Raw genomic sequence first — 18,874 nt, 5'->3', positions numbered from 1 at the left:
TGAACAAAACTCCAGATCAGAAAAACAGGCATATTGGCATATTGCACAGTTGGTAGCTCACTTTGCAATAGCAGGCCAATAACGTAAACAAGTTTGGACAATCATATAATCACTAATCTGTCCAAAACAGAGTCAAGCGCCATTATTTGGTTTTATCATTAGCACATATCATTTCACAGAATCTTCTAATTGAGAGATGATGCTGACAAAGACTTGGTAGCCTTGGCACATATCTGAAAGAAGACAGTACTCGTTCTTGGCATGGTATGTGGCCATTAAACCTGAAAATATGATGCAAATGCGATGAATCAGATCTTCTTCCTTCTTGAACGCATCGAAGTTATGTGAAATTCAAATCAATAAACATGTAGTGCAGATGTGATCCATGTGAGGAATCTATCTGTGGAAATTAAATCTATTAGCATTTAAAAACCATGACTTACCAAGACAGTATTAACATCGTAACACTCAATCAAAATATGGAAAGCTACCAAAAAATAGCAACCCTCAAACTGCAGAAAGCAACGCTTCTCCTTACTCTAGAAAGGAATAGGCTTAACAATCACCAATATCATGTCTCTATCCCCATAATCCACCCAATGTGTTGAGTGGGTACGGACCACATAAATTGGAATGATGCTTCAAGTAAACCAGTGGTCAGTATAAAAAACACCTACGTTAAAAGTGTCAGCAGCTCTGCTGGCATTTATTCTCTGTGCTGATACTCAGTAACGTCCTCCTAGCATGGTTGAGCACCTAATATCCCTTCTATCCTCATTGATTTTAAAAATCTGATTACTGCTTGCTAAACCCTTAGACTGGGTGACAATTCTTGTTCGCAGATTGTGTTTGTGTAGTGTCGTGTCGTGTCAAGTCATGAACATTTGACTATATGAGTTAACCTGAACACAACCCATTTAATTAAATGTGCCAAACCTTAAAATCCAAACACAACCTATATAAACAACAGGTGACACGACACGACCCGCATAAATTAGAATTGGGTTAACACTACATGGCCCGCTTCATGCAAACAAGTTCAACTGACCCATATAATCTGTTTGATTTGATTAACAAACTTTCAAATAAAAATTAATATCTAGAATTTTTAGTAGCCACATTATAGTTAATATCTCTAAAAAATAAGACTACGTACTAACAAAAATTGTCAATAGTTTTAGATATTAACCTTTAATAAAACCAATATTACAATCCCAACATAAGCATATTGTAATTGTAGCATTCAAATAAAAATTTAAAATGATTATGCTGGTTGACCCGTTTATTAATCGTGTTTTATTGAGTTGACCCATTTTGACCCGAACCCATTTATATCAATCCCAAACCCACAAATTTCATGTTGTTTTCATATGGATTTACAAGTCGTGTCACATATTGTCACTCCTACAGCCTTAGAGACTATGCACCACCCTAGGCAATAACCCCACCTAAATTCACTCACCTTGATCATGGCTAAATAGGCTAAATTCCATGGTCCAATGCTGTGATGTAAATTTAGAAGATAAAGAAGAGGTGCATGAGAAGAGCAAAGGAAATTATGGACTACTGTAGCCTATGGCAGTTATATCCTTTACTTGAGAAAATATTGTTAATTTTTTTTATCTCTACAACATGCACTAAAGTAATGGCATTTACAGCATGAGATTATTAAGGTAAATTCAGTGTTGTTAAAAGCGCTAGGTGCACTTAAGGCACAAACACCTTCTAGAGCCTAGGCGCAAAGCGCAAGCACGCGCTTGATTGAAGTAAAGTTCATGTTTTTAAAATTAATGTACAATAACAAAAACCCACAAAATACAATAAAAAAAAAGGTTTAAAAAGCAAGATGCTAATATATTTAGCCTATTAACTCAATTTATTAGAGTAATGCAACATGAAAATCAAGTAGTCAACTAGTTACACAGATTTAGAAAATTCAGGTCTAACACCCTTGTGCTATGGGGTACTTAGGTCTAAGATCCTGTAAAATTTTTTTGAGGATTAGCCAAATGTTGTATGACTGAGCTAATTAGAAAGAGGCCCTTTGTTAACCTTTTTCATCCATCAATGCTAATTGAAAACACGTGGCAGCTTCACAGATTGTCATGTGTCAACTAATTTTTTTTTTTTTTTTTTAAATAACAATGAATAATTTTTTTAAAAATATTTATTTAAATACATCAAACTTTGAAAAAAACAAAAAAAAAAAAAAAATGGAATGGCCACCATGAGGGTGGCCCCATCCATGTGGTGGCAAGCTTTAAACATAACACTTTATATAATTCTCTAGTACTTTTCTTGATATACAATATATGATATTTTTTTGATAAGTATTATATATATATATATATATATATATATATATATATATCAATAGGAGTAACTAAGTACACTGAATGTATATAATAAAATCCCTAACCCATACTAGAGAGCTCCTACTGCCCCAAAAAGCCCACGAAAATACACATATATGATATTGACAGCCACTCATTAAAAAATTATTTGATAGTCATAATCAAATTGAAGTACATGCTTGAATCAAAATATACCAAAAGGATCATGACCAAAACAGTTCAAGAATTGTAGGTATAGACTTGTATGCTACCATAAGCAATCAAATACCTTTCCATCAAGAGAGCCAATTTGGACTGTTATATCGAGTTCAAAGCATATACATCATGTATGACATTATGTGGAGCTATGTTATGTAAATGACCTTCAATATCATCTAAATACTTAAGAAGATTTGTTCACGTCATTTTTGGGGTCTTGAAATGATATTTTATAGTTTTTTTTAAGGAAATTAAAAAAACGCATTTTTTTTTTCTCTTTAAGCTCACACAAAAAACCCCCAAAAAAAATGCTTAAAGTGCGCTTTTGTAAATGCGCTTCACTTTTGAAAAGTGTTGAGTACATAGTTGTAATTAGTGCAACTTATGAGGGTATAATTTTCATTTGTATGTAGTATGTATATGCTTTTGAACATCAATGAATAACAAGAAGAAGTGTTTTCCCTCTATGTTCGACTACATGGTATCAGAGAGTTGAGTTGTCAGTTGGTGGTGGTTGTGCGATGGAGCTAGTGGTGGTTAGTGGCACAGAGTGGTTAGTGGTGGTTAGTGTGGTATCACCGTCGTTGTCTGTGGTGGTTAGTGTGGTTTTTCGTGGTGGCCGACAGCTTTTTTCAAGGTGTTTCCGGTGACCTCAGGTATTGTCTCGCGTACTAGGCACCAGAATTGAGCTTGCTGGCGTTGTCTGTGCACTCCGGTGAGTTTCCTGTCGTCATCGGCTGCCAGAAGGTCTGTCTATTGCCAGCGACGTCGAAGTCTCGAGGTGTTTGGTTGCAAGTCTCAACTATCTAATACTTGACTGCGTATGCCCCCAACCTGGAGTAAGAGCTTATTCCTATCCAGAATAATACCCGTTTGGTAACAAGAATATGGTAAACCCAGCTTCACTTATCCTCGTTTAGAATAACTTATTCCCGTTTAAGGTCAGTTTTTAAGCCGGTACTGGCAATACCCGAAACATACCTAATATAGGCCGGTTCGAACCTAATACAGACCGGTTCAAACCCGATACAGGCTGATTCCACCCGATACAGATTCAGAATTTGGGTTCTTAAGCTGGGTTTCTACTTTTTCAGATTGTATTTCTCAGTTTTTCATCCATATTTCATACTCTGTATGGATTTTGTCTCCAAGTTGAATTGTTGTGATACTTTTCTCCATGAAAACTAAATTTGAGTCACTATCTTTTGCACCAAACTTTAGTATACCTATGACTTCGGTGAAGTTGAATGGAAAAAAACTATATGTTGTGGTCAAAATTTGTTGGAATGTTTTTGAAAGGCAAGGGTCTTCTTCATACCCACTTGGTTGATCCAATGCCTTGCTCAACTAGTTCTACATTTGCTCAATGGGAGCAAGAAGATGCTCAAATCTTGTCCATGATGTTGACCAGTATTGAGCTTAATATTTGCACTAGCTTAATTCATTTTGACACCGTTCAAAAGGTATGGAGGCATCTCAAACAGATGTATTCGGGTGCTGGGAACATAACCTGTATTTATGAGTTGTGTCGACAATTCTTTGGGTTGGAACAAGGTGCTTTGGGCAGAGTATTATTCTCAAGTGATGAGCATATGTGAAGAACTCAAAATGTATCAACCCATCACTTCTGATGTTCAAGTATGCTACGTGAAGAGTTTAATGTTATTCGGTTTCTTGTTGGCTTAAAACCTGAGTATGAGTTGGTGTGTTCTCAAATTTTGGCAAGTCCACAGCTTCCCTCATTTCCTGATATGTTCTCCCGACTTCAGCGAGCCACATTATCTGGACTAGAGTCTCAGTTGTCTTCTGATCTGAGTAATGAGAGATCTGCTTTAGTTGCCTCCTATGTTGCTCCAAGTGGGCATGGAGGCCGGTGTGGTAGAGGTGCACGTGGGGGATGTGATGCCAGAGGTAATCGCACTTGAGGTCGTGAATCTCGTAAGCGCACCCATTGTGGTTGCACTAACCACTTGGTGGACTATTGTTGAGATCTACATGTTAGACCATCTGAGTCTGCTAATCATACTTCATCTTCCATAGCTACTCTTGCCCATTCAGGTACAACATCTACATGTCTTGTCTCATCTACTCAAGATCCATGGATCATCGATTCAGGAGCTAATGAACATTTGACCGTTTTGTCTTATTCCTTATCTAAGTTAGATACTATGACATTTCCAAAGAGTGTTACTCTTGCTAAAGTTATAGGCATTGGATGCACTAAACTCACTGATTCTATAACCTTGTCATATGTTCTATACGCTCCTAGTTTTCCCTTTAGTTTGTAGTCCATTAGTAAAATTACTCAAACTCTTCAATATTCTGTGACCTTTTATCCCTCTGTATGTATTTTTCAGGATCTTAAGACAGGGAAGAAGATTGGTACGTAGCATGAAAGCTAGTGGCCTGTATTACCTTGATGTCAATCAGTCACCCACTTGAGCCTTCACATCCTCATCATCATTTGCTTTTGAATAGCATTGCTGCCTTGGACACCCATCTCTTTCTGTTTTGAAACGTCAAGTTAGGAATCTTGGAAATGTGTATTCCTTTCCTTGTGAAGCATGTCAGCTTAGTAAACACCATCACGTGTCTTTTGTACCTCGAGTTGATAATCGAGCATCTACTCCTTTTGAATTGGTTCACTCTGATATATGGGGATCAATCAACATTGTATCAAACAAGTTTTAGTATTTTGTTACATTTGTTGATGACTACTATCGTATGACATGGTTGTTTCTGATGAAGCCACGATCTGAACTTCTTTCCATATTCAAAGTCTTTCGAGAAGAAATTAAAACTCAATTTAGACAAAAAGTTCAAGTTTTGTGTTATGAGAATGCTAAAGAATATCAATCTAATGCCTTTGCTACTTAAGTAATAAAGAAATTGTTCATCAAACTTCATGCTCTTATACATTCCAACAGAATGGGGTGGCTGAACACAAATATCGTCATTTGTTAGACGTAACCCGAGCATTTTTACTGCACATGCATGTTCCTAAACGTTTTTGGAGTGATGGTGTTCTTATTGCGTGTCACCTTATTAACCGTATGCCTTCATCAATTCTCGATGGTTCCTCTCCCTTCTCCATCTTGTTCCCTTCCTCTCCATCTTTTTCTCTCCCTCCAAAAATCTTTGGGTGTGTTTGCTATGTTCATAACCTTGGCCCAAGCTTTGATAAGCTTGATCCATGTGCTACCAAGTGTTTCTTTGTTGGTTATTCTTGGACTCAAAAAGGATATCGCTGCTATAGTCCTGTTCTAAGACGTTACTTTACGAATGTTGATATCATGTTCTTTGAGTCCATACCCTATTTCTTGGACACATCTTTGATTGTTGAGTGTGATCTTCTATCATTACCTACTCTTACCCTCTCTCCTCCACACTCACCCACTTTTACCCAAACCTCCTTAGTGCCTTCCCTTGTTCCTTTACAGGTGTACTCGCGTCTCTTGCTGCCCCTGACTCCCATGCCTCCACCAACTTTGTCTCCATCTTCAGATCCTAAGTTACCTAGTGCTCCAAACTCTCCATCTATTGCTCTTCGAAAAGGTACTCGTTCTTGTGTTACTCAACATCCGATTAGCGAATATGTCTCTCGTCATGCCTTATCTCCATTATTTTCATGTTTTACTTCTCAACTTTCAAAACTTCCTCATCCTAAAACACTTCAAGATGCTTTATCTGATTCGGGATGGAGGACAACTACGAAAAATGAAATGGATGCTCTTCACCATAATGGGACATGAGATCTTGTTCCTCTTACCACCTGGTAAATAACCTGTTGGCTATAATGAGCATATACAATCAAATTCCATCCTAATGGTTATGTGGAACATCTGAAAGCCTGTTTGGTTGCTAAGAGTTACACTCAAACTTATGACATTGATTATGATGAGATTTTCTCCCCAATTGCCAAAATTTCTTCTATTCGAGTATTGATCTCTCTTGTTGCTAATTTGGATTGGCCTTTATTTCACTTGGATGTTAAAAATGCATTCCTACATGACGACTTAAATAAAGAAGTGTATATAGAGCAACTACCTGGGTTTGTTGCTCAGGGGGAGTGTCAAGTTACTGTGTGCAAGTTAAAAAAGACATTATATGGTTTGAAATAATCTCCTTGAGCATGGTTTGGGAGGTTCTCCGATGCTATATTGGCATTTGGTCTTCATAGATGCCAAACGGACCACTCAGTATTTCACCTACATAGTGATGCAGGTCATATTTTATTGGTTGTATATGTGGATGACATTGTAATTACTAGGAGTGACTCATCTGGAATTATTAGGCTGAAACAATTTTTACATGATCAGTTTTAAACAAAATACTTGGGCAAACTTAGATACTTTCTTGAAATTGAAGTCGGTAGATCTAAAAGAGGTATTAACCTGTCTCAGAGAAAATATGTACTTGACATTCTGGAAGAAACTGGCATATTGGGTGCACGGCCTATTGACACTCCTATGGACCCAAATCGAAAATTTAAGGGGAGTTGTTTGGAGATCCAGGTCGGTGTCAAAGACTTGTTGGGAAATTGAATTATCTTACTATCACTAGACCTGATATCTCTTATGCAGTGAGTGTAGTGAGCCAAATTTCTACAAACGCCCAGGGTCTCATATTGGGATGTTGTAATCCATATTCTTCGTTATCTAAAGCGAGCTCCTGTCCTTGGATTTTTGTATAGACCAAATAGACATCTTAGAATTGAAGTTTTTTCAGATACTGATTGGGCAGGATCTCCTTCAGATAGAAGATCGATTATTGGATATTGTACCTTTGTGGGAGGTAACATGGTTACATGGGAGTAAGAAGCAAACAGTGGTAGCTCGATCTAGTGCAGAAGCTGAATACAGAGTAATGGCTTACACTACCAGTGAGCTGACATGGTTGCAACACTTTCTTCATGAGATTGGGTTTCCAGCTCCTGTCCCTCTTCAGTTATTTTGTGATAATCAAGCTGTAATGCATATTGCATCTAATCTTGTGTTCCATGAGAGGACTAAACACATTGAGATTGATTGTCACTTCATTCAGGATAAGATATTAAGTGGTGACATTTCTGCACCCTTTGTGAAGTCTGTTGATCAACTTGCAGATATGTTTACCAAACCACTGTGTTATAGTTGGTTAAACCTTATTTGTTCCAAACTAGGTTTATATGATATATATGCCCTAGTTTGAGGGGGAGTGTAGAGTACATAGTTGCAATTAGTGTAACTTATGAGGGTATAATTGTCATTTGGATGTAGTATGTATATACTGTTGAACATCAATGAATAACAAGAAGAAGTATTCTCTCTCAATGTTCGACTACAATAAGCAAAGCACTTTAGTGCACTTTTAACAACACTGGTAAATTTTCATCAAATTTCACATTTTCTATATTTAGTTCATAGAACATAACTATGACTAATTTCTAACTTTTTGCAAGTATGCTCTACCGTTGTATTTTTTTGCATATTTCTAATTTCTCCCATAGAAGAACATTTGGAAGACTAAGGCCCCTCTAAAAGCTGTTTTTTTTTTAGATATATAGGTATATATCTTTTTAATGAAGAAGGATAGGTATATGATAGTATTTGTTCTTTCCCTTTTCTCTCTCCTAATGTTTTTCTCTTCGTACACTTGAGAAAAATGTTTTTTCTTCGTCACTGTTTTGCTTTCGCTGGTTGATCCAGCGTTGGTTTTTTTTAGCTTAGTCTTTGTATTCTTAGTACTTTTTGAGTGGTTGTTTTATGATGGGGTCGAGTACGAATGTTGTTATTGATCAGAAGTGCTTTGAGTTTAAGAAGATGAACACAAGGTGGTGGAGAATCACTGAGAGCAATTGTCGCGCTGTGAATCACATTTTTATTGAACAAGACTCTTTGGGATGGTTGGCTGCTATGGTGGAGGAAGGGGTTGTTTTTTAGGGTTCCTCTGTGTTCATCAGATCACGTAGAAATGGCTCGCAAGTGTTGGTATTGCAGAGGCAACGTAACTCTTTTGGGAGATATTTCTCTCTTTCAGAGTTTGGCCAAGAGAAACGGCGTGGCTTTCTAGTGATCTCGGAAGGGAGGGAAGGGACTGGTTGGAGGAAATTTGGAGAGTTGCTGAAGGAGTTTTTTGCAACCTCCTCTGTTCTGGGAAGAAAAAACAGAGGGAGCCTCCCATGGTTGCCTCCTCCTCCACCGCAGGGACATCATGTTTTCTCTTCGTACAAAGAGGCCTTGTCTCGAGTTCCAAAACCTGCAGAGGGGTTAAGTCTGGAGAAGGTGTGGCACTGTGAGGAGGTGTGTTTGGGCAAGTGCTTGTCGGGGCCAAGTTTGTCAACTCTGCAGCATGCCTTGGCTGAGATGGAGATGCAAGTGGGGGGTTTACTTCTTGATATGGGAATGATTAAACGCAGTGTTGAGGAGGCTTTGCAGAGGGAGATGGTTCTTGTAATAGGCCAGGGACAAGGCCCCTCAAATGGGCTGTTTCATGTTTCTGGGCCTAAGGGTAAAGGAGTGGCTTCTGATGGGCCACATTCGCAGGCCATCTCTTCAGTAGCCCAATAGCCCTCTGTTGGGTCTCTTTCGCGGGCCTGCGTTCCTATGACCCAGAGGCCTTCTGATGGGCCTCATGAGCAGGCCAGCTGCCCAGTGGCACTACGGCCCATCGCTTTGGGCCAACCTAGCTCTCAGGCCCAGGGCTCGGTCAGTAGCCTAGAGACGTAGGGCTCCTTACAAAGAAGCCACTTCGCCTTACCAACGTCCACTGTCAGCGGTGGGTTAGGGGTCGACGGCGAGGGAGGCGACCTCGTCGGAGGTGGCGGTGGGTCCATCGGAGTGTTCTGGGGTGATGGAGTTAGTGTCGTCGAAGGTGGCAGTGACCTCATTGAATCTGTGTAGAGCCATTCCTTTACCGGAATCTACTCTGAAGCAGAATCTTTCGGCTTCCCCAACGCCAGCGACTCACGTGACGGCAACCTCAGTTTCGATTTCCCAAGAGAAGACATCCCCCGAGGTAGCCTTTGGTCCTGCGCAAACTTTGTTAGAACTCGAGGAGTTCTTGGATGGGCCACCACCCTTTGTGGTGGCACACGTCGCCGGTACCCTCTGTGGACTCTATGGGGGTGATGGCAGCCACAGAGTTGTTATCCCAAGTGACAGCAACTCCCGAGGGTGTCAATGGCCCTGCACAAGGTGTGTTGGAACTCGGGGAGTTCTTGGACGGGCCTCCACCCATTGTGGTGGCTCAGATTATGTCGCCGATACCCTCTAACCCTTCGCTTGACTCTTTGGTGGAGGAATCTCTACCGGAGTTAGCAGTTTCTTTGGGATTGAATATGGTAGAAGATGCTGACACTTTGATTTTGTTTTCTAATAACAGTGTGGGGGAGGTTGAACCAACTCCAATCTTCTCTTCTCATCCCAATGTGTCTGACTAGGTTATTCAGAGAGCAATGTCCTTAAGCATATGGTAGGAATCTCTTATGTGGATTTTGAAGCTGAATTTATGGCCCTCCTTACAACTGTAGAGGCTGTGAACGCCCAATCCAAGTCCGATCAATTTGTGGCTTCGGCAAAAAAAAGGGACAGAGAGCTCAAAAGGCTTGATGGAGCTATGAAAGAGTATGGAGGTGAGAAAAGCTCTACTCGGGAGCGTAGTAAGGGGAGGGGCAAAACGGTTGTTCTATGAAGCCAAAAATAATATCATGGAATGTGAGGGGGTTGCATGATCCTACTAAGCGGCTCCAAGTCAGAAATTTACTTCGCTAATAGAAATGGGACATTATTTGCTTACAAGAGACTAAGTTGGAAGCTATCACAAGACAAGTAGTTCGAAACTTATGGAGAGGGAAACATGTTGGGTGGTCTTATCTACCTTCAAGAGGAGCTTCTGGGGGAGTTCTCATTATGTTTGATACAAGGGTGGTGGAAAGGGTGGAAGAGTGTGTGGGTGATTTCTCGGTTGCATGCACCTTTGTTAATCTTGAAGACGGCTTCAAATGGGCTTTTGTTGGGGTTTATGGCCCAAATATTGATTCTGAGAGAAGATTTTTGTGGAAGAACTGGCAGGGGTCATTAGTTGGTGGGAACTACCAAATTGCATCGGGGGGGACTTTAACACTTCGCGCTTTCCAAGCGAAAGGTCGGGAGTTCCCCACATCACTCCTGCTATGAGTGATTTTTCTGATTTCATTTCAGAACAGGAGCTCATGGATATTCCACTATCAGGAGGCACATTTACCTGGTCCAATAATCGTGATGTTCCTTCTTGGTCGATGATCGATAGATTTTTGCTAACCTTCGATTAGGAGTCTCATATCCCGGATGTAGCTCAAAGAAGATTACCCCATTTATGCTCCGATCACTTTCCCATCATTTTAGATTGTAGAGGCATCCAAGGGGCATAACGTATTTTAAATTTGAGCATATGTGGCTTAAAACTGACAGTTTTGTAGACAGGGTCAGACAATGGTGGACTTCCTATAGTTTCCAAGGCTCTCCAAGCTTTATTATGGCAAAAAAGTTGAAGGCGTTGAAACAGGACCTGAAACAGTGGAATGAGCAAATTTTTGACAATGTATTTCAGCAGAAGCGCTCTCTTATTGAGAAATTATAGGGTCTGGAAGGTGAGGAGGAGGCTAGAATCCTCTTTGAACTTGAGAAAATTTGTAAAAGCCAGGTAGTTGCTGATCTTGAAAGGGTTACTTTCATGGAGGAGATTTCTTGGAGACAGAAATCAAGGGTACTCTGGCTTAAGGGACAAATGCATGAAATTCTTCCATAGGATGGCTAACTTTCACAGGAGGAACAATGCTATTGATACACTGATGGTAGATCCTTCTTTGGATCAGATGGTTATTAAAAACCACATTGAACATTACTATCAACAACTCTTAATAGAAGAGCATAATTGGAGATCGAAAGTGGATGGTTTGTCTTTTTCCACTTTAGACCCGCAGTGTGGGGGTGATTAGAAAGGCCTTTTATAGAAGAGGAAGTGGGCAGTGTTATCAGAGGTATGGCAAGTGATAAGGCTCCCGGTCCGGATGGCTTTACTTTGGGTTTCTTTGAAGTTTGTTGGGAGGTGGTCAAAGAGGATATTATGCAAGTCTTTCTTGATTTTCATTCTAATGCTTGATTTGAAAAAAGTCTCAATGCCACCTTTTTAGCCCTTATTCCTAAAAAGGTGGGGTCTACGGATGTGAGAGACTATCGCCCCATTAGTCTTGTGAATGAGATGTATAAGATTCTAACAAAAGTGTTAGCAAATAGACTAAGCTCGGTGGTGGAAAGACTTATTTCGAAACCGCAAAATGCGTTTGTCAAAGGTAGACAAATTCTTGACTCGATACTTATCACAAATGAAGTCTTGGATGGTCGATTGAAGTCTAGAGAACCTGGGCTGCTATGCAAGTTAGATATGGAGAAAGCATATGACCATGTAAACTGGAAGTTCCTCCTTTACATACTTGAAAGAAGCGGTTTTGGGGGAAATGGCAGAAATGAGTAGAATTTTGTATCTTTTCAGCTCGTTTCTCTATTTTGGTTAATGGCTCTCCAGTGGGTTTCTTCAACTCCTCTCGTGGCCTGAGACAGGGAGTTCCGCTTTCTCCTCTTCTTTTCCTTTTTGTCATGGAAGCGCTCAGCAAGATGATTGCGGGTCTGGTGGATGGTGGGTTGCTCCATGGTTTCTCGGTGGGGAATGGCAATCTCCGCATTTCTCATTTATTATTTGCTGATGACACGCTCATCTTTTGTGGTGCACACCTTAGACAAGTCCAAGACTTGAGGGGGCTTCTCCTTTGCTTTGCTGTTGTGTCAAGTTTGAGCATTAACCTTGCAAAGTTGGAAATAGTGCCAGTGGGGGCTGCCCCTGATGTGGAGTTTCTAGCTTCCACCTTGTGATGTAAGATATCTTCACTTCCTTTGAAGTATCTTGGCTTACCGTTGGGTGCTTCTTTTAAATCTGAAAGGATTTGGAACGATGTAGTCTAAAGGGTGGAGTGTAGATTGGTTGCTTGGAAGAGGCTATACTTGTCAAAAGCTGGTAGGTTGATTTTGATTAAAAGCACTCTTTCTAACTTACCCACCTATTTTTTGTCTTTGTTCCCGCTTCCTGTACCCCAATTTCGGGAGGAGGGTTGGGGATTTGCCACTTGATGAAATTAAGCTCTCTCGAATAAGTGGTTATGGAGGTATCAAAATGAAAGGGAGGCACTTTGGAAGTCCGTTATAGATTCTCAATTTGGGGAAGCTTGGGGAGGCTGGTGCTCGAATGAGGTACGAGGTTCTCATGGAGTGGGCTTGTGGAAAAACATTAGAAGCCTTTGGGGGACCTTCCAGGGTCATGAACATTTTGTGGTAGGCAATGGTTCGTGTGTCCGTTTTTGGTTTGATATATGGTGTGGCAACCACTGTCTACAAGATACCTTCCCTGTCATCTTTGCGCTTGCTAGAGTTAAGGAGGCATCGATTGCCGACATCTTGGTCTTTTCAAATGGCGCCCCTCAATGGAATGTGGATTTCATTAGGGCAGCTCATGATTGGGAATTGGAATCTTTTACGGAGTTTTTTGCGGCTTTATATTTCGCAAGTATTCCCGGGGGTTCCGGAGACAAGACACTTTGGAATCTTTCTAAGAAAGGTACTTTCTCTGTCAGTTCTTTTTACCATAAGCTACTGAACCCCGGTTTGTTGATGTTCCCGTGGAAGAGCATATGGAAGACGAAAACTCCTTTAAAAGCAGCTTTCTTTGTCTAGAAAACTTCTTTGGACAAGATTCTCACAACAGATAATTTGAGGAAATGTCGGGTTGTTGTCTTAGATTGGTGTTGTATGTGTAAAAAGCATGGGGAGTCAGTTGATCACCTGCTTCTACACTACGAGGTGGTCAAGGCTATATGGGATGATGTCTTCTTAAAAGTCAGATTGTCTTGGGTTATGCCTCGTAGATTGGTGGACTTTCTAACAAGTTGGAGAGGCCTTCATGGTGATTCTCAGGTAGCGGCAATTTGGAGATTGGTACCAATATGCATGTGTTGGTGTATTTGGAGTGAGAAAAATGCTAGATGTTTTGATGATCATGAGAGAACTTTGGTTGAGCTTAAAGCTTTCTTTTTTTTAAGTCATTGTTCCTATGGGCGGGGGCTATAGTTTGTAACGAATCTAGTATCCATGATCTTCTCCTTTCTATTGTAACCTCTAGCTAGGCCTTTTTTCATGTATACTTCATGTGTACCTGGGCCTTGCCTAGTTCTATGAATACAATATCTTTGATTACTTATAAAAAAAAAAAATAACTGCAACCTTGAAAAGGAAATAGTTTATATTTCTTGAAGAGTTATATTTTTTGAAGAGTGATCATGAAAAAGAAATGGTAACAGTATCATACCATAGCCTGCAGTTTGCACATCAAATCCTTCTTCCTAAAGAGAAAGGAAAGGACGGATAAGTATAGTGAAAAAATGAGAAAGCCACAGAAGAAAGTGAGATACTCACCTGCAGTTCACGAATGAGTGGCAAACTTCCAGTAATCGAGTAAGGCTTTACGTACCCAACTACCTCTTCTGTTGCTTTGCACAATACATGGAAGCCACGTGAATTAAGATCACATGCAACTCCAGACATTGCCTCATCAAAACTTAATGTAAGGCTGTAGGCCAAAAAAAAAAAAAAAAACCATTTAACTACTATGGGAAAAAGAAAAAGAGTAGAACTAGAAGAGAAAATGTAATACCAAATAAAACGCTACTCCAGTACTGCAAAGTTTTTACAGGAGTATCCGAATTACTTGTCTAAATTCATGTGAGGAAGAAGGTGAGAGAGAGACAGACCTTCCCCGCAGGTTTTCATCAGGCAGAACATATTTTGAAACAGGACCACGTGAATCCAGCTTCTCCATGTTGTCATTAATGTCATCCACATATTCTTGTAGCTTGTTCATTGCATCCTTCACACTGAATAGTGAATTAGAAAATGAAATTTAGAGCTAGTAAGTTAAATTTTTGTCCCTATATTTGTAGGCTGCTTTAAATTTACAGATTAAAGAAATTGGCTTCTAAGCAACAACTTCTGATATAAAGAGGAAGCAAGCTGCTTACTTGTAGAAGGGAGTTAACCTGAAAACCATAGAAAATAAGGAAGAAAGATTGAGATTATTAATGACACATCATTTCTAATTAAGGTAAATTAAGATTCTGAATGAGACATCATTTCTGATAAAGGTATTGAAAAAGTTTCAAGATGATTATAAACCTGACATCTCCCGAAATTGTACACTCAGCTGGAATTTGATTGATCCCACCTCCTGGATCTGCAACAAAGAAGGTGAGCCTGCTAAAATTAAAGCAATTTCTTTTGCCTCAAAATTTCAGTATAGCCAAAATACTTACAACTCCACTGGGTTGGTTTCATGGTTGAAGGAGTTGCAAATCCATAGACCTGCTCCTGAAGATGGGGAGGAAAGTCCCTATAAAACCGTGATTGGATCTCTTTGAGTGCGTCCATTGCTAGCTCCAAAGGATTTATAGCCTGCAGATTGTTCAAAAGCCTGAATGAACTAGGCGCGTAAAAACTGGAAATGTTATGTCACTATTTCTGTTTAGGCAAGCACCTTCCTTTCTACCCTGTTTTAAGGCACACTGTTCTGATTTCTTTAATGGAAATTGCTACAAATTGTCATACTTCAGATGTATGTATTTACAAGTCCTACATATTGTCTTACGAAACCCACCTCATGTCAAGTCAGCTTGCAACATGCACTGTAACGCCCCAATAGAAGACTTAAACCACATGGTCTATACTCCAAAAAAACTAGTCAATGATACAATTAGAACTCCATTGGAACATTATAAAGATCAAGAACTTCTCCTTCCCAAGCAATGTGGGATCCCATACACCACCTACCATTATTTATCATATGTGGTATCACAATCTCCCCTCCTTAAATTTCCGACATCCTCGTCGGGCCTATCCGTCGTAGATGGCACGGCTCAAGTCCCACATTTCTAGTTAGGATAGACTCTGATACCATTTGTAAAGCCCCAATGGAAGGCCCAAACCACATGGCTTATACTCTAAAAGGACTAGTCAATGATACAATTAGAGCCTCATTGGAACATTATAAAGAGAAAGAACTTCTTCTTCCCAAGCAATATCGGACCCCAAACACCACCTACCATCACTTATCATATGGGGTATCACATGCACTCCATTGACGACCCTAGTTGCTCCTAGTTGCTCCTAGCTCTTGCAATCAAGCATTCTCTAGCTACCTCAACTCAAAGATTTTTTTTCCTTACTCTTTTCATAGTGGGAATCCTAACTTGAATCATGTCTATCCAAACTGCTCCAAGTCATTTGCTTAACTAGACATTACTAATGCTCAGTTCTAGAGCAGAAAGTTGTATATAAGACAAGAACTTCTAAATTGTAATTCCTTAAATTCATTTTCATCTGCAAACAAAGATAACTGTTCCTTCCTCCTTATTCTCTTCTGTTTTCATCCAACATTTTCAGAGTCTCAGAAAACCAGCAAACTGATCCACTAAATTTGGTAAATACTTTAATTGTAAGAATCCTAGCAACTGTCTTTTAGGGAAACATATGGACAAAAAAAATTTACACAAAAGTGATCCTTAGACAATCATAACAGTGTGTATACCTTGTGTGCTAAGCCACTGTGGAAAAGCTTCCCAGTCACTTTAAGTTTCCAAGGTATCATGCCACCGGTACCAATGCAAGGTTGTTTATCTGCTGTGTCAATCCAAAACCTGAGCAGAAAAGTGAAAAATGCAACAACTAAACTAAACTCTGATAAGCATTTACGTAAAAATTTCAAAGCATGCTTTACTTTTCATTCACAATAAATGCCATTTACTTACAGTGGGCCTTCCTTCAACTTATTGAGCAGTCCATCTTTCACAAGTGCATCCACACCAACGCCTGAAATGGCAGAATTCTCTTCATTGGCTATAAAGACAGCAACTACAGTTGATTTCAGTTTGGGTTTTGTCTCCCCTAGCCTCTTCATGAGTTCGGTTACCAGGGCAACATGCCCCAAACAATCAGTAGTTCCCCGGCCTCGAAGTTTATCCCCATCGATGCTCAATGAGAAAGGATCAAATTCCTATAAAAATGAGAATCACAAGATGCATAAAGATAATCACTATACCAGATACAGAAAAATCCATCATTCTAAACATGGAAAACAAAATTTAAAAACCCCTATTTCCATAACAAAGATTTGTACAATCTTTTTTTTTTTTTTTTTTTTTTTTTTGTATATAATTAAAGGGGCATAGATTTTACTATCTTCTCCAAAGTAAACATTACATATGTTCAAATCTGAAGAAAAGGGAACGATTCTTTTCATACATAGAAGACAGAACTAAGCTGAAGCCTCATTGAACTTATGATTGATAAATAATGGATAAAGCTCAATGAGAAAAAGTAAAGATCCTAAACAGTTCAAGTACATTGCAGAGAACACAAAGATAAATAATGTCTTTAGAAAAGAAATTGAAAAAAAAAAAAAAAAAAAAAAAAAAGAAGAAAGATCTAATCTTTCATACATTGTAAAGTGCCAACACCATTCAAGATCAACCATTGAAAAGGTACTCTCATGAGGCTAAAAACTGAGAATCACAGATGTCTTTCAGTTTCTTTTTTTTTTTTCTTTCCCCTTTTATGGGGTAAATTGAAACCCTATTAAAGATTTAGGAATACTCTTCACTTGTTAGAAATACCTTTTAACAAGTGAAGAGTTTACCGCAGGCAAAAAAAAAACAGCTCATATGAATAAAAACTTCTGTACTTATTTCCCGATAAATGAGCGAGAACAAACCAAAGAGAGCAAAAAAAAAAAAAAAAAAGAAAAAAAAAAAGAAAAAAAAGAACAAATTGGGCAAAAGCTTGACATTGGTAAATCCCTTATCTGGTAAAAGAGTGGAGTAAAAGCCATTTGTATAAAATCCACGAAAGACAATGCAAACTCTGAATGAGCATAGAAAGGAAGTTTTTATAACGAGATTGATTTTCATACAAATTTGTTATGTTGATGGGATGTAATATCAATCACCGGAGTCAACTGACATACAGCCCGGCCCTATAATCCTTAAAATATGAAATGCTAAAATTAAATCACATAAACGAGTTACAATACAAGAAATAGTAAATAGTACATATATAAATCCAATAACTTACGGAAAGTATATCCTACGCACAAACCAATTCATAACGGCCCCCTGTATATAATACTGAAAAAGAAAACAATCAAACTATCCATCCCAGATTCATTTGTGATCATGAAACGGGATTCAATTGACAATTCGATCAAAACCCAGAAAAGATGACACGAAATTAAGCACAAGAACCATACCCAATCATTAGGATTAGCAGTGACCACGTCCATGTGACATCCCACAAAGGACAAGATCTTCCCAGGCTCAGTTCCAGGGTACTCCACAATCACGTTGCCTCTGCTTGGATAATAGGTAACATGGTTGACAAGCAGAGGTCCTCCCCTGTGGTGGTACTGTAGGGAAGGAGGACGTCCAAGACATGCTTGACCACCCTGTCCTCCTCAGGGATCAGCTCCGGGGGATTGTTCTGGACGTACTTGGCTTCGCCAATGAGCTTCGAGAGGAGGCTCACGAAGGAGTCCTTGTCGAGTTCACCTATCGCTTGTTTAACGTACGTGGAAGCCATGGCTAAGTGGCCGAACCGAATGCGTTAACTGCGTATATATAGGAGTGGAGTGGAGAATATGTCCCCCTCAACAGTGAACTACGGTTGGGCCAATGGGTGAATGATGAGAATCCAAGTAATTGGAAGGTCCCCAAATCCCTTTCTTCTTTGCTCTTGGAAAGCCCTATGTGATGTTACAGGCCTTTTTAATATGCTATGAAAATGATATTCTTACGTTCCTTTACTATTATTTTACTATTTAGTTATTTTTTTTGTTTTGTTATTTGAATTTAGATTAAAAATCTAATAAAATTACCTTCTTACAAGATCGAAAAATAAATAAATTCAATCAACCAATATAATTATATAATTTAATTAAAAATAAATTTAATTTTATAAAAATTGATATATTCTGAAACAGTTGGAGGAAACAACTCTTACTACGAAAGGCATTTGGTTTAGAAGGAATAGATTCTTATTTGCTTTTTTAAGTCCTAACAGAGTGATGGGGTATGCACTGGAAAGTTTGGAGGAATTTAAAGAAGCGAAAGGCGGATCTCGAATAGAGAAACAGTTGAGAGGGGGGAGAAATTCTGTGGGGGAGCAACAGTGGAAAGTGCCAAGAGAGAGTGTTTACAAAGTAAATTTTAATGC

At 39.2% G+C, this 18,874-nt stretch overlaps 1 protein-coding gene across 1 annotated transcript; it reads right to left on the bottom strand.

Annotated features, from left to right (window-relative positions):
* Positions 1 to 14: 14 nt before the first annotated feature.
* Positions 15 to 18,381, bottom strand: LOC121234638 (acetylornithine deacetylase). The gene is given in 11 exon segments (XM_041130653.1): positions 15 to 281; positions 13,926 to 13,959; positions 14,033 to 14,186; positions 14,368 to 14,490; positions 14,635 to 14,652; positions 14,789 to 14,846; positions 14,926 to 15,064; positions 16,197 to 16,305; positions 16,417 to 16,661; positions 17,913 to 18,058; positions 18,061 to 18,381. Coding segments are annotated over 11 exon segments (1,320 nt in total). The 5' UTR covers positions 18,242 to 18,381; the 3' UTR covers positions 15 to 168.
* Positions 18,382 to 18,874: the final 493 nt, after the last annotated feature.

The sequence above is a fragment of the Juglans microcarpa x Juglans regia genome, chromosome 6D (assembly GCF_004785595.1).
Source record: "Juglans microcarpa x Juglans regia isolate MS1-56 chromosome 6D, Jm3101_v1.0, whole genome shotgun sequence".
NCBI lineage: Eukaryota > Viridiplantae > Streptophyta > Magnoliopsida > Fagales > Juglandaceae > Juglans > Juglans microcarpa x Juglans regia.
The sequence above is the reverse complement of the archived record's forward strand: the minus strand, read 5'-3'. Positions and strand labels throughout refer to the sequence as shown.